At 38.3% G+C, this 22802-nt stretch overlaps 1 protein-coding gene across 1 annotated transcript in view; it reads right to left on the bottom strand.

Moving 5' to 3' along the window:
* The window catches only part of LOC149250195 (Peroxisomal membrane 22 kDa (Mpv17/PMP22) family protein), a 71557-nt gene extending 48978 nt beyond the window's left edge, over window positions 1-22579 (bottom strand). Inside the window, exons 1-4 of the mRNA XM_089458937.1 lie at window positions 22105-22579; window positions 21747-21845; window positions 18748-18849; window positions 18334-18409 (exon numbers count right to left, since the gene is read on the bottom strand). Coding sequence (XP_089315063.1) covers window positions 18334-18409; window positions 18748-18849; window positions 21747-21845; window positions 22105-22176 — 349 coding nt within the window. The 5' untranslated portion in view covers window positions 22177-22579. The remainder of the gene's footprint in view (window positions 1-18333; window positions 18410-18747; window positions 18850-21746; window positions 21846-22104) is intronic.
* Between the last annotated feature and the right edge of the window lie 223 nt (window positions 22580-22802).

Below are 22802 nucleotides of genomic sequence, written 5' to 3'. Positions count from 1 at the left end.
GTCAGGCTTATGTAATTCAAGAAGTAAGCCAAGGAAAAGGGCCATCCTTAGAACAATATCCGGTGTTAGCCGAATTCCCGGATGTATTTCCAAAAGAACTACCTGGATTACCCCCGGTAAGAGAATTGGATCTCACTATTGAATTAAAACCAGGTACCCAACCGATCTCTAAAACGCCTTATAGAATGACAGCTCCAGAACTTCAGGAATTGCAAATTCAATTGAAGGAACTACTCGATATAGGGCATATTCGGCCCAGTACATCACCTTGGGGCGCTCCTGTAATTTTTGTGAAGAAGAAAGATGGATCTTTAAGATTATGCATAGATTATCGAGACTTGAATCGAGCTACAGTAAAGAATCAATACCCTATGCCTCGAATCGACGATCTTTTCGATCAAATGAAAGGAGCTGCTGTCTTTTCAAAAATTGATCTTCGATCAGGCTATCACCAGCTAAGGATTTCTGAAAATGATATTTCTAAGACTGCATTCCGGACACGTTTTGGACATTATGAATTTACTGTGGTGCCATTTGGGTTAACAAATGCGCCAGCCGTATTCATGAATCTTATGAACAGTGTTTTCCGTGAATATCTTGATCAATTTGTGCAAGTCTTTTTAGATGATATTCTCATCTATTCCAAGAATAAGAAAGAGCATGAAGATCATTTGCGGATAGTATTGTCCTGTCTTAGAGAACGTCAGTTATATGGAAAACTATCCAAGTGTTCATTCTTTCAGGAAAGGATTCATTATTTGGGTCACATCATATCAGGTGAAGGGATTTCAGTAGATCCTGAGAAGGTAAAAGCGATCATGGAATGGCCAATACCGAAAAATGCACATGAGATACAAAGCTTTATGGGTTTAGCCGGTTATTACCAGAGATTTGTGGAGGGATTCTCCAAAATCGCAAAGCCAATTACAACCCTTCAGCGTAAAGGTGTTAAGTATGAATGGACCGAGGAATGTAATAAAGCATTCTCTGAACTCAAAAGACTACTCACAAGTGCACCAATCCTAAAAGTCCCAGACATGGACAAAGATTTTACGATATGTACTGATGCATCCAAACAAGGTGTTGATGCAGGATAGAGGAGTGATAGCATATGCTTCCAGAAAGTTAAAACCTCATGAAGAACTCTATGCTACTCACAATTTAGAATTAGCCGTTGTAGTGCTAGCTTTAAAGATTTGGAGACACTATCTAGTGGGACGAAGTTTTACACTTAAAAGCGACCATCAAAGTCTACAATATTTGTTCACCCAAAGAGACTTAAATGCCAGGCAAAGGCGATGGAGTGAATTCCTAAGTGAATATGACTTCGGAATATCATACATTAAGGGAAAAGAGAATGTAGTAGCAGATGCTTTAAGCAGAAGACCTCAGATATTTTCTCTCATACCCATTAAAGTAGACTTAAGACAACGAGTACTGGATCATCTTATAAAAGACAGCTGGTATTTAAAGGTGAGAGCAAGTCTTGAAAGTATTAGGGCAAAAGAATCTAAATTTGAGGGATATGAATTAGAAAACGATGGAATCTTACGATTCCATGGAAGGATGTATATTCCTGATGATAAAAATCTTCGAGATACCATCCTTGGGGAAGCCCACAGCAGTATATTGTGCTCATCCTGGAGTAGGGAAAATGTATGCCGATACCAAGAAACTATTCTTTTGGTCAGCTATAAAGCGCGATATCACTCAATTTGTTGCAAAATGTTTGAAATGTCAGCAAGTAAAGGCAGATCATTGTCACCCAGCGGGCCTCTTACAACCCCACGACATTCCTATGTCTAAATGGGAGACCATTTCTATGGATTTTATCACTGGACTACCTCTTACTTCTCAAAGACACAATGCCATTTTGGTAGTGGTGGATAAATTAACAAAAAGCACCCATTTCATTCCCGTAAGAGATACTTTCGATGTTGCTGACGTAGCTCGAGTATTCATAAATGAAATTATCAGATTTCATGGAGTACCTAAAAAGATTATATCCGATAAAGATTCGCAATTCACTTCTAGATTCTGGACTTGCATGCAAACAGCCTTAGGTACTCAGCGAAATTTAAGCACTGCTTACCATCCTGAGACTGATGGGCAAACTGAAAGAGTAAATCAAGTACTTGAAGACATGTTGCGAATGTATGTGATGGATCAGCAATCACACTGGGAAAAGTACTTACCCTTAGTCGAATTTGCATACAACAACAGTTACCACAGTTCGATTGGGATGCCTCCATTTGAAGCTTTATATGGCAGACCTTGCAGAACACCATTAAGTTGGGACAGGTTAGAAGATCGAGTGATAATAGGACCAGAATTAATCCATGAAATGGAAGCGCAGGTAAGACAAATTAGACAACGATTAAAGGAAGCCCAAGATAGACAGAAGAGTTATGCTGATGCTCATAGAACTGATAGGAGGTATGAAGTAGGGGATCAAGTTTTCATCCGCATCAAACCAAATAAAAGTACTATTCGATTCGGAAAAGGGACAAAGTTATCACCCCGATTTATTGGGCCATTTAAAGTCGTGGAAAGAGTGGGACCTGTTGCCTATCGTCTTGCCCTGCCACCTCACCTGCATAGAATTCATAATGTATTTCATGTTTCTGTATTAAGACATTATATAGCTGATCTATCTCATAACCTCCAGTGGAAGGAATTGCAGGTATCGGACGAGGGAGTCATAACGGTCGAACCGTTACGTATACTGGAACGTAGAGTTTGACAGCTAAGGAACCGCCTAGTGGACCAAGTTAAGGTCCAATGGGACAAGTATAGTCCTGGATCAGCAACTTGGGAAAATACAGAGGACATATGTCAGAGATACCCTAATTTATGTCCATTTTGAAGAAATTTACACTATGTTTAGTATATATTTACTTCACTACAATCAGAGACTCAGAAACATTTTGAATGATTATGGATAAACGTGAAATTTTGTGGCATAATATATGTTTAATTCCTGCTGGTACATGGATACCAAAACAATATATGTGGTTCATTTTACTAAATTATAGTTGTCGAAGTAAAGTTAAGACAGTTGAATGATTTTACTTCTGATAGAAATTAAGATATTATAGATCTGATTTATTTATACATGTCAATATGATCAATGGGATAGAAATCAGGAAGTGAATACATTCTAGATGAAAGTCAAAAGACATGCATGGAATATGGCAAAATATGTTGTACTGTAGTATCATAGATGAATTCATAAGGGAATAATATGTGAGTTATTTTGAATATGCTGATGCACATTTTACGGATGCATGGATAAGTGTATGATTGCAGGTAATAGACAGTTACCGGGATGACCACGTGATGACAGAACCTCAGAACAATTAAAGCTCCAAGTGATTCTATGATAGGGTATTAACCCTAAATTCTACTGGGAGGGGTGGAGGTGTTGCCCACCGTTTATCCTCCGAACCCTGGAGTCATGGGAGGACTGTGCGAGTCACGCTCCCCTAGACGTGTGATGATGACTGCCGGATGCCTACTGGGAATCAGGTCGGTGTAGCCGACGCTGTCACCTTAGAGTTTATGAATGGTTAGGTCAGTAAAACTGACACCATGGCATACTCCAGTAGAGGACGGATAGGTTGGGAGCAGAAGAGATTAGGAAGGATAGGATGATTTTAAAATAGCTTGGGAACCTGGATAGGGAAAGACATGTCCATTAAAACCTTAAACCTAAAACTTTAACTTCGGGACGAAGTTTTCTGAAGGGGGAGTGTATGTAACGACCCATCTAAACTAATCCACTAATATAAAGTTTTAAACTTTATATTTAAACAGATATGTTAAACTTTAAAATAAATATGATTAAACTTTATAAATATAAATTTTAAGCCTTATAAAATATATAAATTAAACTTTATAATAAAAATAAAATCAAAAAAAAGGAAACACCCTTATATAAAAGGGGACGAATAAACCAAACGGGATATATATAACAAAGTACATATGACAACAGAGGAGAAATATCTAAGGGCCGCAGAATGCATGGAAGGCGTGTCGGGAGGAGGGAAGGCGGTGTCTGCAGGTAGGAGGGCGGCCGCCGCCAAGCCCGTGGTTAAAAACCGGAGGTCTGAACCGAGAGGGGGGACTAGAAGAACGGAGTTAGAAACCAGGAGGAGGAATTCAGCAGTGAGAGAGGTCTGCCATTGGAAGAGCTTTAATCCGTCTGAGGTTCTAGGCACGGAGGACAATGAGCTTCTGTGAGAAGCTCACTGGATTGAGCAGCGAGTCTCTGCTTAGTCTGGCTGGGTGGAATTGGTCTCCCTGGGTAATTGGAGCAAAGCAGCAGCAGCAGCATCAACTTCACCAGATCAGATAGAGGACCCGAATTTCCATCAAAGGGGTTTCCTTGACTGGTAGACTTAGGAACTGTTGCCATTAGTCTCAACCTAAGATCCACTAAAGAGGTGTCCCACGATAAGGATGTTGTTCCATGGTCAATTAATTGATTTTAGAAAATAAAGACACAAATAAAACAAGGGGGTAACTGGGCAAAAAAAGATTACCAAGCAACTGTGAATTGCAATATACCACCTTAGTAAACCAAGGATTTACATACGGGCATGCAACCTCCCCGGATATTGTGTTAGATGTATCACAGTATACAAGGTAGCCGACTTGGTTATCTAAGGCGGGATAGCAACCTAGTGGGGACTTCTAAAACATACCCGAAGGTATGTGGAAGCGCAGTCTGTAGTAGTGCTATCTAATGCGTAACTATACAATGAGAGAGTTCCCATATACTTTTCATGTGTGGAGTGCCATCCAATATACACGAAGATAATGGAGAACAATTCGATACACTTATGTACGTGGAACGAAATATCACCCCTGGAATGCAACGTTGGCAAAAAACATCAACTCCTACGCTTAAAGATGTCGGAACACATCTTTAGCCTAGACCTCTAGATGTTTGCATTAATGTTCCAAATGATCCTTAGATTAATTCAATAAATTTTAAAGTTTATCTTGAATTAAGTTTCAATTTTCAAGGCTCACCGCGAATTTCACCTGAATATTCTAAAGATGCAATCTAGCATGATTAAATAAAATCTTGTCTCTTCAATGAAAATGTATGTACGAGAGGGAAGAAACAAAGAGTAATGCAACATACAAAATGCAACAAAACAAAATTTGTTAAGAAAATTCCCTAATGCAATTGTTCCTTCCTCTTTGCTTGTAAGCTCCAATTGTAGCTCCAAGCGTTGTAATTAGAACCTACACACGCGACTAAAACAAGCCAAGGATCTACAACAACCAAGTAGCATAGTCTAGCATCTCTATTCAATCAATCAACGAGGCATTGAAATACATGAATGTAAACATAACACAACACATATAGGAAAACAAGATACTCTTTGTATTAATAGAAATAGGAGAGAGTTTACAACCATAAATAGTAGTTGATCTTGTAGATGTCTCCCCATGTTGACTTGTCCTTCCTTGTCACAAAGCACACCTCAATATCAACCCTAATGCATGAAGATGGTGACTCTTTGAGATTCAAGTTAGCAGCATAAGGGTATAATCAATCTCCAAAAGCCAACCCTGATGCTATGGATGGCAGTAAATTTATAGGAGAGGGATGGTAGTTTAAGGTTTACCATAATGGGCTTGAGATCCACTTATGATGGGAGGATGAGCTCAAGGGATAAGAGGTCAAGTCTCCAAGGTAGGATCAAATAGGATTTGAGCTTCTTATCCATGGTAAATGGTTAAAACAACCCTTGGAAACTTCTGGAAGAGGAAGCTTCGGAATTATTTTTAATTTTCCCAAATTTCTAGAATCGACGCACTTGTTGAAGGGAGCAACTAGTGCTAACCAACGCTAGTGCAAAAGGGAGCAACCAACGCTGAACGCATGTGGCTAAAGGGGCAAGGTGCATTGGGGTTAAAACTTTAAAACATTGATTTTAAGCAATTAATCCCAGAAACTCATACTTTTTAGAAAGGTCATTCTTAGGGCTTTGTGAAGGGATGATGACAACATGTTCACGGATGTTGATTGATCCAATTTGCAGGCCTATTGACCATATGTGACAAAATGGCCTATAACACTAGCTATGTTGATGTGTCAATGCAATACCTGTGGAAAGCATCATGCATCAGCATCATGCTCAATAAGTCGTCACTTGGAACCCTATCACACCCATGACCTATGGTGAAACCCTAGGTTATTACCATTCCTGCATGCTAATTGAATGGTAACTCTCCTGCCCGATGCTAGAGGCACTCACTTGCCCACCTAGGGAGCACTTTGGGCCTTGATGCTCTCTGGGCCATTCTCCCTAGCCACATTTTGTGGCCCCTAGTCAATATTTTGACTTGTCTATATTTTGACCTAGGGAGAATGTCTGCCCCTTGATGCAACAACATCACCACTCCCTCTAATCGAGGAAAATATTCTCAACCACTTTGGCTTGTCCCTGAAGTATACAAACTTCTCAAGCTTGTCCCTAAAGTGTACAAACTTCTCAAGCTTGTCCTTGAAGTGTACAAACTTCACCCTGGGACAAAGGCTCTTTGTGAGCCTCACTGCTCCCTTCTATACCATGTCTGTATACTTGATATTAATGTGCTTCGACTCGTCATCATGGTTGTCTCTTACACCTAATCAAGCAATCTTGTGAGAAGTTACTAAAGCCACATTGCTTCTCAACTCGTCAAACTAGCTACAATATACTCAGCCTCTACAGTCCTAAGTGCGACAAATGTCTACTTCCTACCCAAGCAAAATCGAAATTGAATCATCATCCTAATGTGTTCTTCCTATCTTTAGCACTCTTTTCCCAATCTAAATCTATATATTCCTGCAGCTACTTCATTGGAACCATCACCATAGTTGTTTGATACTAAAGTAGGGCTTGATTGCTCCCTCTATCACGAAAGCAAATCTTCCTGCCACCACTGCACCCTCTATCACGTGAGTCCTTTTGCTCTCATCGGAAACAAGTCATAAAATAACTAGATCAACCAAGACTCATCAGATATCCATCAATCCAAGAATACCAAACCTAACGTGTCTATTTGTGATCGTACAAAGCCTTCTTCAATCATGAGACTTCTTCTCATGTACCTCAAAGCCCTGAGGTAGCTCTATGTACACTTCTTCTTCCATTGAGAAAAGTGATCTCTGCATCCACCTGGTGCAATTTTCAAAGCAATAGAAATGATAATAGTTCTAACAAAAGTGTACCTAACAACTGGAGCAAATGTCTTGTAATGATCCTCTACCTCTTTCTCAGAGAACCTTCTAGTCTCAACTCTAGCTTTTTGCTTGTCTATGCTGCCATCTTCTGCATGCTAGATCTTGTAGATCCATTTGGAAGTCACCACTGACTTCCCTTCGGCACAATCAAGGTATATTTCAAACTTGTTGATCTACCTACTCCCTCTGAGCTCGAACCTCATCTAGTACAATTTTTCTCAACATAAATCACAGATTTGGGAGAGTCCTCTTGTCGCTAACTTTGCTTTGTTCTTCCACTAGTTCCATCTGCGGGCAGATCCTTGGCAGCCTTCACAATGTACCTACAATCCTTACTAGGAGGCCATGGAAGAACGATTACAACCCAGCAAAAGAAACAAATATGTAGTGCCCACACTGTGAAAATCTAACCAGACAATTATGAAATTCAAATGTGAAATTTATACCAGACAGTGACTGGAATTTACTAATTTAAATTGTAGAAGAATACCTGGAATCTGTTGAAGGTATTTGGTCTGTGGTTGTTCCTGCTGTGCAGTTACCAAACCTATCAGGGTCTACTTGTATGGTCCCCAAATCCATAATACAGATCTTGTGGCCCCTGTGCCCAAAACTCCAAGAACAATCAAGCTTAATTTGTGACTCCGTTAGAAGTTCCGCCTCAACTTCCAAAATTTTCCAATCATAATCCTCCCCTCTTCTATGCTCTTCAACTTCCTTATATGCCTAAATTTCACTGACTCCCCCTCCTCCAGTTGTCGGTTTCTTATCTTCTAGTGTCTTCTTCTTTTTTTGTGTTGGTTCCCTTTTATCATATGATACATAGGTGAAGTGTATTTATTTAATTTAGTTAGAGTTATATTACTTTGTTTAATTAAATCTTTAATTAATTTGCTTTATTTATATTTTTAAATAAATTACCTTATTTAAAATTTAAATAAATTATTTTATTTATTTTTAATCAATTAACTTGTAAATTAAATAAAAATTACTTCCTAATTCCTTATATTTTATATTTTCTTTTGATTAAGGATTATCATACATATATATGTATATAAGGGTGATATACATATCAAGTGTCTAATTTGATATATTCATTTTATTCTAGTGAGAAAGGAAGTTATTTTGATAATCAATTCATTACCCTAACTTCGACATTTTCCAATAGAAGCCGGTATGTATACTAGTGCAATACATGCGGTTCATGCATATGTAACTATTACATCGATGCCCCATATGCATGCTAATATTCACATTCTATTTGTAATTGTAGGTGGGTTATTACAAAAGACAAGAGGCTAACTAATAGTAAAGCACCAACAACAATAATAATCAAGAAGAGAGATATAAAGTAATTGTCTTTTAAATATTATAGAGAAATGTCACTCCCTCCTGATCTTGGCCTTGTTGCATCCATCTTGTAAATTTATCGATCTCGTCCTCGTCATCAGCATGATGTCATTCCTTCCTTGCATGAGCTAGGGTTTTTTCTTTCAGCGAAAACATTAATCTAGGTCCAGCTCTAGTGTTTTATCCACAAACCCTAAGGCCTTCTAGTTTGCAAAGGTTTACAGTCCCTAGAACTTTCATTTACACCCTTTCTTCTTTAACAGCAGCTAGGATCAAGCAATGACGCCCTCAGACCTTAATATTAGCATATTTCTGCAATCCCCAGCATCTTCAAAAACTTATCAATATTTCTGGTAAGTATGTTCAATAATGCCAGCATGGCCTTATCAAAGGCCTCAGTTCCAAGTATATATTAGAGACCTTTAATATTTCTCTCTTTTGCAAATGCAACATAGTTCCACTCTATCAAGCCACATGAATTTTGCCAAAGAGAAGGGCCACTTTAGGGAAGCCCTAAGCAATCATTGCTGGAACATCAAGTGTTTCAAAGAGGCCAACATTTCTGATGGAAGACAACAATTGTTGTAATGTATAAATGAAGAACAATTGTCATACCATTCTTAAGTTTTAGCACAGACCACATCTATGTACTCTAAAGTCATATCTTAAGATCGCATGTCAAATCACTGTACCACCGTCGGATTATGTATGTTCTGATCAATAGAGAAATTATGTTCCTAAATATGGTCTTATTTCTGAGATTTCTGAATTTATGTGACTTATGTCTATGGTTGTAGTAAAGACAGCTGGTCCTTCAGGTCATTGTATTTACTTTCTGCATTCCATTACTTCTCCAAGTCCCAACACGATCCTCGAATGGAATATAAGTCAACTTAATGTGCTATTAGTTCATATTTCGATCTTCAAATAGACTTTGACTCTTATTTTCTTGAGTAAATAAATGACCAGAATCTTTTGCATATGCAGCTTTAGTATGTTCCTTGATAGACTCATTACCTTATGCCAATAGATGTCATAGCTACCTCTTGTTGAAGGAAATGTAACTAGGTTCAGTCTTCATAAATGTACTTTTGATATTTGTATTTATTCAAGAAAAGAAATATTATTTTTATAATATATGTCAATGAGTTTCTTGCTCATTAAAATAGGTCTAACACATGTTAAGTGTTGTAGGTGAGTCAAATAGTCAAAAGGAAATGTTGAAGGCCTTAAGGGCATGTTACACCATGTATGAATATGTATTAAAGTCAAGAGAATACCTCCAAGCAAAGTCAAGTCTCCTCCTATGCAAAGGCACCATCAAAGAAGCTCCTTCAAGCATAGAAACCATCCAAAGTCTACTCAACAAGTCGGCCTACAAGTCGGCCTAAAAGGAGGGACAGTCCTCTATAAATAGAGGTTGTCCACTCCAATACAACGCAATCAAGGAGCTCTGAAATCAGCGAAGTAAGGAGGCAAGAAAAGGGTAATAAAAGGACGAGAAAAGGGTCTCCAAGGACAGTGAGGAAGAAGGAAGAAACACTGAGCCTTAGAGGTTTGTTCTAGGGCTTATTACAGTCACATGTGTGAGAAAAGGAGGGTTATCTGCGGTCATTACAGCAGCACTATCACAGTCACATATCTCTCATTGTTTGGGCTATCAAAGTAGGCCTATAAGGCCTCTCTCTCAAGCGAAGAAGAGGCTCACTCAAGCGAGGAAGAAAGGAAGACTCTATCATAAGAATCTGGAAGGAATCCTCCCACACGTGCGAGAAACTAGGGCTGCACTACAGTCATAACAAGTTTGCAACTACACATCAAGAAGGAGCTTGGTTGGACAAGAGAAGGAAGGTATCCTTATAGATGAAAGACTTCACTAAGTATCAAAGATATGTATCTCTTCTAGAGCTAGCATAACAAGGACTATCACTAGTTGTCGGAAGAACGAAGTGCCGAAAGGAGGACGAAGTGTCAGGGAACAAAGTGTCGGAAGAAGGAAGGACTTGACTTGTGCTTGGAGGATATTCTTGTCAAGGATCTAGGGTTTGGCATTGATCAATAGAAGCTTCAATAAGAGAAATTCACGAAAGGGTTTTCCTCTCAAGAGAAGAGAGGTTTTGGCCCTGGCAAAGAGCCAACATCTTGTGTTCTTGTTCTTATGTTTTGGTAGCAGTTTGATGAAGCACACACACATGCATTAATAAGAAGAAGAAGAATATTAAGCTAACAATAAAAGGTAAAAAGGCTCCACAAATTGTTATCAAGTAACGAAGAATCACACTACACCTAATTTGCCCTAGATTCTTCAACATGGTATCAGAGCTAAGGTGACACATCAAGGAAAGGGCAACTCAAGAACACTTATCAAGGAAGGACATCTACAAGGTTGAAGCATCAAGCCTAGAAGTCTCAATCACTTCAAGGACAAGAAGGTCTCCAATCCATCATTCATCAAGGAAGTCTACATAGCAAGAAGAAGAGCCTTACATAAAGGCACCTACAAAGAAGATCAGATCGAAGCAGGACCTACATCAAGCTACAATTCATCAAGCAAGTCCACTTGGAGAAGGCAACTTGAAGAACATCAAGATCCAAGGAAGGCAAGCCATCAAGTCTTCAAGGAGAAAGAAAATCCACTACATCTCAAAATCTATCAAGTAAGTACATGTCCCCTTCTGAATATACATCAATGTCTTTTTGCAAGGAAAGCAATAAATTGGTAGGTACCAATAACTTTCTTGCATGGAAGAAGAGGATTGATTTACTTCTCAAGGAGAATGAACTTCTAGAACATGTCAAAGGGAATATCGCTATCCCTGCTAAGGAACAAACTCAAGCCTTAGCTAAGTACAATAAGGATGAGACAAGAGCTCAAAGGATTCTAATAGAATCAATCAAAGACTCTCTCATTCCTTATGTCTCCAAATTTGAAACATCAAAAGAAATTTATGATAAGCTAGTAGAGCTATTCTTGGTATCCACAACCGGAGAAGTAATATCTCTAAGGAATGAATTGTACAAGATGAAGATAACAAAGGAAAGAATAACTCCCTACTTCATGAAAATCTCTGAAATGAGAGATCAATTTCAAGAGCTTGGGGAAGTCATATCTAACAGAGAGATGACAACTGTAGTACTCAATGCTCTACCTGAGGATTGGGGCAACTTCACCTCAAGCATATATGCCAAGAAGGAAGCAACCACACTCAGTGAAATGTGGTCTCTATGCAGGACAAAAGAAACCAGACTTAAAGCAAAGGAAGATGTTGGATCAAAGGAGAAAGCATTCGCTACCATGGCCAAAAGAAAGGGTAAATTTGGCATATTTGGTCCGCGAAGAACAAACAACAAAGACATGTCCAAAATCCAATGTTTTGGATGCCAAGAATATGGACACTACAAAAGAAATTGTCCTAAGCTTAAGAAGGACAACAACAACAAAAGGAAAAGGGAAGAAGCTCATGTGACTCAAGAAATGAAAGAAGAAAACAAAAAGCAAAAGAAGGAAGATCCTTCGAATCTCTTCTATGACTAAGTCAAACTATTTACTTCAAGTCTTCTTTCAAGTTTTTGAGTAGTATAGGAGCATGTAGGAATAGAATAAAATTGCATGGCTAGAAGCATCCTCTAGAATCTATAAGCATGATGTACATAGAATTCAAAATACCCATGTAGAAGAAGCATTTATAAATAAGAACAAAATGCATGGTTAGAATCATCTTCTAGAATATAGGAGCTTGGTAGATATAGCTCAAGATATTCATGTAGAAGGAGCATACCTAGTATAGGACCTCATCCACAATGAAAGAAAATTGATCATGATTAAGAAATCTTAGAAGACCTCCATCATCAAAAGAAAAGAAACATTTGCAAGGCAAGGGTCTTTAAGATCCAATGATGGAATTTTCAAAAGAAGGTTCATGAACCAAAGCAGATGTCTCATTGGGAATCTCATTCATGGGGTTCAGGAAAAAGATGATATGCATGCAAGCTAAGATGAAGCAAGAAAGGCCACACCAAGGACAACCAAATGAAGCTAAGATGATCAAAGGAGAATCAAGATGAGGTATGTATGCATCAAAGTTTAGTCATGTTATCTTTTGTGTATTATTGAGTCATGGGAATAGTTCTATAAACATGATCAAGTATGAAAGAATCTCTTTCACTAAGGACATGCTCAAAGGCATGTACTACATTGCAATGAAGGTCAACAAAAGAATATGCTCACATAAGGAGTATAAGATTGTTGACTACAAAGCAAGAAGAAAAGCTGACTAGTCCAGGAAGCAAGCAATGAAGAAATGCTCTCACAAGAAGCATAAGATGGTTGACCTATCTATCTAAGAAGAAGCAAATAAAGAAAGAGATCAAGTATGCGAAGAACACCCTGATCACCGAGAATCACTATCTGACAATATACTTTGCAGATATCTCCCGAAAGAAGGCAGTACAACTCTGACAAAGGAAGGAAGGACCCTTAACACCTATGAAGGCCTTGAAGATATGAAAGATGCAGATAATTGATTCTACTCTACAAAGATGTCGTGATGAAGAAGCCATCCAGCAAAAGAAAAGGCAATGTTGAAGCAATATCAGGATGAAGTCATGATGGGCTACTAGGTCAAAGCATGTAAACAAACAAGTACAACGAAGCATCCATGAGAAGAGTATTCCGAAACATGGACAAGATGACAAAGGAGTAGCCAGATGAAAATAAAACCTGATGTATGACAAGAAAGCCACTTTCCACGAAGGAAGCAATGACATGACAAACCACGAAGGAAAGTGATCAATGGATGGTGCCCTACCTAGGAGAAGTTCGAACAAAGAGTTCATAACATCAAACAAAGGAAGGAGATCAAGCAGCTGAAGAACAAACCCATATGAATGAAAAAGTCTCGAGTTAAGAGGGAGTTCTGACAAGTCCCTGATAAAAAGGGAGTTTTGGATCACCCCTAATTACAAAGGAGTGACAATTGTGTTTTTCCATTTCATGGGTCATGCACTAGACCAGGACTAACAGTCGTAAGTCTAGATGAAGACCATGAATGGAAATGTAGACACAAGATAGACACAACATTCTTGTCTTCACTTGGAAGAAAGAATGGGAGGATTGGGTAATCATCTGGCATCTGATACTCTTTGAGGATGTGTAGGGCATCCAAGACAACAGTAGGCAAGAGGACCGATATTCTTTGAGGGTTGGGAACCCAAGACAAGAATAGTCCTAGAAGGTCACACTCAGAGAACACTCGAGTGGGTATGTACCTTGAGAGACAATGATGAAGGTGTCTATAAATCATTGGTCTCGCCAGCATTGTAGCTCATGATCTCATGAAGAGATGGATTTGTTAGTCAAGGCCTTGCAATATGACAATGTTGATGGATATGATGCTATAACAGATGGATCAATAGAAGCTTCAATAAGAAAAATTCACGAAAGGGTTTTCCTCTCAAGAGAAGAGATGTTTTGGCCCTGGCAGAGAGCCAACATCTTGTGTTCTTATTCTTATGTTTTGGTAGCAGTTTGATGAAGCAAACACACATGCATTAATAAGAAAAAGAAGAAGATTAAGCTAACAATAAAAGGTAAAAAGGCTCCACAAATTGTTATCAAGTAACAAAGAATCACACTACACCTAATTTGCCCTAGATTCTTCAACACCTCCATGTATCAAGAGATCCTCAAACTAGGGGTTGAAGCATAGATCTAACCAATTCACGTGCTATTATGAATTCGAGACTTCCATTCTCAAAATATCCTTTTTGGATTCATGAAATAAGGGGACTGCCCTTTTTGAATAAGCCATATACAATTTTTATGCCAACTCATAGATTCACGAAGTAGAAGGTTGCCCTACTCAAATTGTGTGATGTTGAGTGGTTAGGTCTCATAAGTTGTGTCAAATAAAGAGAATTAAGGGAGTTGTTCTACTAGCAGTCATCCACCAACCCAAGAGTGAAAAAAACCCATATAAGCAAAGGTGCTCAAGCAACAAACCTCCAACCAAGTCAAAGTGGATCCAACTAGTTGTTAAGAGTGATAGGACCACCTGAAGCAACTTCTATTAAAGTTTTTGACTTCTGGAAGGCTAGAATCATCATAAAAATCTGTAAATTACAAGCAAGTTTCACTTCTTAGGCATCTCGGCCTTGTTTCCAAAGGTCTGAGGCCTCTATGGTCATATTCAGAGTCTGTGGATATGCAGCCTCCTGCAACCATATTCAGCCTTTGTGGATATTCCGCCTCCTACAACCACATTCAACCAACTCAAACCAACTCTCTAGTCCTACCTAAGGCATTTCAGCCTCTTTTTCCAGGTTGCTCTTCAAATGTAGCTCTGATACCATGTTGATTTTTCATATGATCTTCTAACTGGTAATTTATTCTTATGATATCTAACACTAATCTTTTCTTGCATTCAAATTCATCATAAAGGGACAGCCAAACAAGACAAATAAGTATTTACCCTGGGAAAACCCACTTGGGGGGAAAACCTAGCAACCTTTTCCTTAGAGAAATTATTCAAGTCATCAAAGGTACATCTAAGTCAAACATAAAGTCAAATTGACAGCCTTGGTCACACTTGGTCAAACTGCCCACTATACAATTCAATCTGCGACCCAACAAATTTGGCCTAGCCTGTTGTGGTAGGGTCGAATTTCAGCATTGTTCTTCACCCACCAAAAACTCGGTTGTGTTGCCCAAATAAGCCCAAAAACTTTGCCACAGATTTGTTCATTCTCTGCCTCAGATTCATCCTTTCTGTCTGCCTCATATTCGTACTTTCTCTCTGCCTCAAATTCGTCCTTTCTCTCTGCCTCAAATTCGTCCTATGCTTTGTCTCAGATCCGCCCTATATTTCTGCCTCAAGTGATCTGAATTGCTTGCTTGAGGAGGAGGAAAAAACCTTTATATAGTCTTCTAGTGAATTGAATGGGTGTGACCATAGGGGCAAGCCGACCTGACTTCTTAGAGGACCAACTTTATGTTTTAGAGCCAAATATTCAATCTTAGAAATTCAAAACTTTCTCTCTTTTGAAGTCGACATGAAGAACATGTCTTATATTAATCATTATATGTATTTCAAGGACTAAAATGACATGAAGAACATGTCTTACATAATTCAAGGGCTAAATTATTAATTATGAAGACTGAACATAGCTACAAAATTCAACAAACTCCACCCTCCACTTAGATAATACATCAATATTGTTTAAGGAAATAGAATCCACATCCAGTGTTCTCTTCATTTGCTTCATCCATAGTCGAAGATTGAAATGGACATACACCAAGTCATCAAGACATGAGAACTCCAACTTGTAAAAGTGCAATAAAAAAATTTAATGAGTCTTGACTCTTGAGAGTCATAAATTATAGTAAATGTAATTGCTCAGTTGAAATTCAAAGTCCTGACCTATTGCTCTTCATTGAGTGTATTTTCTCAAAATCACTCTAATTGTGCTCACATCTCGAAGCGCTACAGGTTTGACTGAGGATTTTAATGGCAAATTTCTGTAAATTTGGTGCCCTTGCACCATAGTTTTGCCACCAAACATCTGTGACAAAATAAATAAAACATAATTAAACTTTCAAATAAAACATAATTGAATTTAAAAAAACTAAAGTTCTAAATTCTAATGACTTGTCACTTGCATGGCATCAAGGTAGTCCTTTCACGAATAGCATCATCAAAGCCAAATAGTCTAGTACCATCCCAATACCTCTCTATCTCGCAATTGATTGTGCTATGAATATCGGGATCAGGTAGCATCCTATGAAGACAAGTATGGATCCCTTATATCACTTTGCCATCAAAATCGAAGTTGAATTAGTAGGAAAACGCAGGGTTGAGGAAAAGTTTTGTTGCATGAATGGGTCAATGGAGCATCCACATCCACCGACTATCCATCAAATCCCATAACATCACATGTTTATAAAACCCAAGGGTACCCTTGTCCACATAATAAGCTAAGATAGTCTCTTTGGCCCTATCCATGGCCTCATACAAATAAGCCATTGCAGGTTTATACTATCAACCAATCTTAGAACTTTTACTAAAGGTTCACTAACTGAGCACACTTCTTCTACTCCTTTGCCAAAAAGAGTCAATGTATACCAATTTAGCAATGGCTCTTCCATCCTCTCTCTAGTTGTATGTACAATCATGCCACACATCGGAAACAAACATTTGCTTCAACTCAAACTAACATCAAAGCAAAGACTAAAGAGCAATGAAGTTGGTAGCAAAACGTGTGATTGCTAAACGCTGCAACTCCCTATTTCTGGTGCATCTTCTCATGAGGCTAAGAACAAAATCATGGCTATATATGTGCTTGGGGATGATCCTAGGCATATCAATCACCTCCTTCTTCCCCATATCCTCAAGCATCAAATCGATACAATGTGCAGCGAATGGAGTCCAAAACAATGAGCAGTCCCTGTTCATAAGCATCCTACCAACAGCCACATAATTAGTTGCATTATTTGTTATGATTTGCACCACATTATGCACATTGCAAACCGAAACCCTGGAAGAACCCATCTAACAACTCACATCAAAATGTTGCATCTTTTACATATGTTGATGCATCCACTAATTTAATAAACATGATACCTCTAGGACAATGTAACAAGAAATTTAAAAGGGTCCCACCCTTCCTCTCTGTCTAGCCATTAGACATCACTGTGCATCCAAGGACCTCCCATAACTGCTTCAACTCCACCAACCTAGAGCTGATGTCCTTTTCTACTTGAAGGATCGGCCCCATGCATTTGAGTTTCTTCAAAGTGACGACACAGATAAGCCTTCCTTGGGAGAGATTTATGATGGTATGGACATCATAATTGAAAAAACTATAGAAATTATTGCACAAGAGTCTCCTCAACTTCTATTTGTCGATGCTTATTTTGGGGATACAGTGAAGAAAATCATGGCTGAGATATGGAACCAGTTTAGCACTTTAGCACACGCCCTAAACCCAAGATTTTATGATACTGACCTTATTGCTCAGAGCAATGGGAAGAATAAAGCACCACATGAGGATAGGCAAGTGGCAAATGTGGTGAAAAGAGCTCTTATGAGAATATTTCCAACTCATCTACGTAGGGAGGTGAAGGAAGAATTCGCTAGTTTTGTTGCTAGTTTGGATGAGTATTTAGATATTTCAGCTTTGGATGAGAGGAGCACCATGAGTCCAGTTAGATGGTGGATTTGTCATGGAGCAAGTGGTGTACATCTGCAAAGCATTGCCATTTGTATTCTTTCGCGAGTTCACAGAAGGCTGAGGATCTTGTTTATATACATTCCAACCATCGTCTCACATCTCGTAGGGCTCCAAAGCATAATAGTGGGCCTTGCAAAGTTTGGGATGTAGATCCTGAATGTTTTAACTTGGAAATCTCTCTTGCTGCATTGAATATTGATGAACCTAGAAGTGGAATTGGAAATACTTCTACAAATACAAAATTGAACTATAGAGGACTCAAAAACATTCAATAGGTAAAACGACGGGATGGCTGACTATTACAATGCTCTAATAATTTTTCATAAACCAAAAACTGCTCCATTTTCCATCTCTTCAAAGGCAGTGCATAACAGATACAAAAAATGGATCTAACAGAACTGATGAAATTTGCTTGAGATTTCATTTTACTATTCCTCTCAAATGCAATTTTGGTTGGAATTTGGCACTAATGTTGCAACTCTCCATTGGAAACTTGAGATATATCGTACCATCAACTATCAATCCATAGTAAAGCATGAAAAAGAAATTGTTCCAAGGTGAAGTAGTCAGTTGCTCCAGCAGAACCTGAAAGATCAACCCACTTCATCAGTGATTCACAGGGAACTTCAGCTAATTCAAAGGCAAAAATAATTGAACATGATGCTGCTACCTTTCTCAGTTCAAAGAATAAAATTCATGTTCTGGACATCAGTTAGCTAGATTGGACTCTTTTAAAATCACACAAGTAAAACTGCACAGACAACCTATGTAGCAATTTAATGCTGGAAAGCTAAACTAGCCCATGTCAGCATCAAGATCATAAAATTTCCATGGATTGCAAAACAATGACAATTTTTTGAAAAGCCAACAATTTTGAAGATGAACTTGCATCTACATGCTCAGGCACAAACATAGTATGTTACCTTTTTAGCAATTGTTTTTGTATCCTTTTTGCCTTTGAATATGTAATCCATAAACTTATGCAGGAAGTGCCCAAAGGGTCCTGCATATGCAAAGCCATATAGCTGTGCATGAAACCAGTTCAGGTAGAAACAATCAACTCCAAATTAGATAATAGATCATGTACATGAATGAACTCCAGTCCTACTCATACTAGAACTTAATCAAACTGAGCAGATTAAATACAGGCATTTTTGTTTACAAAATAACAAAACATATAAATCTGGAATTCTGTGGTTTAAGCTGCTCAAACATTAAAGTTGATTTGAAAGGAAAAAGAAGCAATTCAGAAGCAAGACAGAATTTAAATTAACAGTATCCAGTATATTTTTTCTACAAAAAAACTAAAATCTCCAAGGAATACAGGTCAGGAAGCAGAAACAAAGACATGACGTGCAGCTAAGTTTTTTATTTAAAACATATTCTTAAAAACAGTGGAAAGACTGGTTCAGATAAACTAATGTTAGAAGAAGTTTGAAGAACAATCGTTTTTCCAGTAAGAAAGTCCCACTCTTACCCTCTTATCTTGGGTTCAATTTTCATGGAGGCGGCTTGGCTTGCAGGTGTTGTCAAAATTCTCCTTCATTACAATACATGGATTTTAGAGTGCATACATGAAACCGTTAAAATATAACACGAAAACATAGATATGTTGAGTGTTGTACGAAAGTCACTTAATAAGTTAAGTGACATGTGACCAAGACTATATTTACTGTTACGATAAGAGTTAGGTGGTTACACCACCAGAACCAAAATAGGGATTCTATCTATTGTAGTAAGAGGTAATTAGAAAGAGAATGGTACATGAAATTGCAGATAGCCCACCATGGGCTACCCTGTATGTTCTTGCTGCAACATATCTTTAACATAAGTAACATTTATTGTTCTTTTCACGTTTGTGCATTTATTATTGTGTATATGCAACCAACCATATGTGAAATTTAATATGGTACCAGAGAGATAATAGTCTTGGAGTTTTTAAAGTCGGTGACCAAACACAGAGACCTGTACCCAAGACTATGACCGTTGGAGACCACAGATGCCAAGGTGGTTAAGATCAAGCAGAACTATACTGACCCTCAGACAAGCCAAGACTCAAGAGCGAGCAGGACGGACAAGGAGTTTACAGAAAAATCATATGTGAATTTTTACATTGGAGAATTCTCTCCAAAAAAAAAGCATAGAGAAAGAGAGGGTACTGCATCCGTCAATACTTTGCTATCCTATGTTTACAGAAAAAACCATATTTGAATTTTAAATTGGACAATTCTCTCCAAAAAATGCATAGAGAGAGAGAATTCTCCCACTGTGTCCATCTCCCACTGCCATCTCTCATGGGTGGAGATATCAATTAGCAAATGCAACAAAATGCTGGAGAAAATCACTAGCATGGGGTTGGAGAATCATGCACATAAAGCATAGGCAAAATGTAGAAGTTGATATACATTGGTTCTCGCAAGAGCCCTTTGCATATTTTCTTGTCAGATAAAAAAATTTAAAATAAGGGAGATGATTTCTCTCCACTGATCATATCGTTACGCACACTTTTATTTGTCATACAGTAACCAAGTCCACATTTCCTTTTATGTTCATTGCATCTCAACTTTGGCTGGCTTTAATCCCTTGATGACTTAATAAAGTAGGCACTGAACAAGATAGGATTATTCTATGCACACAACCAAAATGCCAGACAAGATAGCCTTATTTTAGGATTATAGGATTATTCTATGGACAAGATAGGATTATTTTAAATAGTCATTATTTGAGCTCCATCACACACTGTCGGGATGCCATCACAAAGACGTCACCTACAAAATTTGCAAGCTACTACCTAAACTAGATACGAAGATCTTGAAAATGGGGCCAATACATAATCACACTTTGTCCATTTCACACAAGTTATTTATGCCGCCTTCTATTGAGGTTGAAAGTCAGCTAAGATTTCATCCTGCGCAAAGCAGCACCTAAGATACGCCCGTTTTACACAACTTCTATCTGCAGCAAATTAAATTACGATAAGGTTTGAGGAAGGTCAGATAGATTAAAAGTCAAAACAGAAAAACAGTAAATTATGAGGTACTTTAAGAACCGTGGGTTGAACTTCTACCAACGATGTGGGTACCTTGCTGAATACCCTTGTCTCGTAGTTTGGCTAAGGATCCCTATCCACAAGCTGAATACACCTGGCCTCGAGTCCAATACCCCCATGCTGGCCATGCATCACTATAACTTCAAATACAGCTACATGTGTTGAAATTCTACGGAGGACATGTGGACCCTACCGAATGCTTGTGTCCAACATTTTGATAAAAACCCATATCCACAGGTAGTTGGTATCAGGGTTGATTCCCCATGCAGTGCCTTGTTCATCGCTAAAACTCCACTTACAGCCCCATCAATTGAATTCCTACGAATAGCAAGGATACTTTGCCTAATGCCCCTGTGTCTGGCATTTTCGTTGAGAAACATATCCACAGGCAATTAGGCTTGAGTTTGGTTCGATACTTAGAATTTATGAGAAATTGATCATTTCTCAGGCAAACTTTGTTTTAACTTAACAAGCAAAGCGAAATGGTAATCATTTGGATTTAGGGTGTTCATTTTATTTTACGCCAGATATCTTATTTTAATTTAACCTCGAATATCAAAATTCACAAAATAGCGCCTGGGCCCTAATCCAACAGGTTTAGTACTCGTTTGAAGTAGCTGACTGGGTAATTTAAGCAAATATTACTGCCTGTAACTATTATCTGCCCGAACTATTTGATGTTTATTTTTTGAAATAACACTTTTAACCAATGCCAGAGAGACGAAATTATCCTCGTTTACAAAAGCTCCACATATTTTAGCAAATTTCAACTTACTTGTCTCAAGAAACTAATGCTTGCAAAAGCTCAGTTCAAAGATGAACTTAAAACGATAGATTTTCTCGTAATTCAACGCGAAAGCTATTATTACTCACCATCATAAGAGACACTTGTTTCAACTGAAGCCTTTTTGCGCCTAAGATTTTCTGGCCAATTGAATCGCTACAGCCAGCCAATGCTGCCGCCGTCATGGCCTGCAACAAGATTGCAAAATGTCCGGTTTAAATTGTCAAAAACCAAACCAAAATAGAACAAAACAAAATTGCTAAATAACAGGTTTAAATAAATGGTCACAGCAGAATAGGATCCCCGCGATTCAGCCAAATTTCGTTTCAAATAAACTGCCTTGGTCTATTATCTATAATTATTTGCTAATAAAGAAACGAAACCCAGTGCAACCATCCTGCGCAAATGAATTTGTAATTTAATTTCAGAGTCAAATTGAGTTCTTGCCTTGGTTCTTAAAGGATGGAGCTGCAATTGCAGCAGATATCTGTGCCATGTTTTTTTCACAATATCTCCCATGGCTTCTACAGGCCTCCGTCCGATGGGATTCAAGGGAACAGAGCTTCTCTCAACAATGAAATATTGTGCGACGAAAAGACTCGGACTCTTCCTTCCCAACGCTGTGACCCGAAAGACTCGGACTCTTCCAAGTTTTTTGGGATACGGACCAGCAACTAATATATTATTAGTCTATTCAATCACAAAACGAATATTTAAAGCAGCTACTTCTCTGTTCATGGTTGGACTCGCAGCCGGAGAATCCTTCGCGGCCCTCAAATAAAGTCAAATGCATTGTATCTCTGGCTGGATTGCAGGGTAAGTTGGTCAGAAGCACTGATTCCGGTACAGGTAAATATATTTTTTATGAATGGTGGGTTAGTCAAGGTTAGCTGCCATCTACGCTTCAACATTCTTGTTTACTCTAAACGTATGTATGGACTTTAGACAAGTAGAGTTTGTCTACCATTTTCATAATGTTGGCTAATGATACATTTAGTGTGAGGATGGCCATACTCAAATGTGTTTTCAAAGTTTTGTTCCCATGTTAAAGTGATATCACTATCTTGTTTGCTTTGGAATTTGATAAGTGTTAATCATGGATTAATTTATATTTATCAAATATAGCATAAAAATTATTGCTTAAA

This window comes from Pinus tabuliformis, chromosome 7 (genome assembly GCF_031772625.1).
Source record: "Pinus tabuliformis cultivar Carrire ecotype Pingquan chromosome 7, CPIR1, whole genome shotgun sequence".
In the NCBI taxonomy this organism is placed as follows: Eukaryota; Viridiplantae; Streptophyta; class Pinopsida; order Pinales; family Pinaceae; genus Pinus; species Pinus tabuliformis.
The sequence above is the reverse complement of the archived record's forward strand: the minus strand, read 5'-3'. Positions and strand labels throughout refer to the sequence as shown.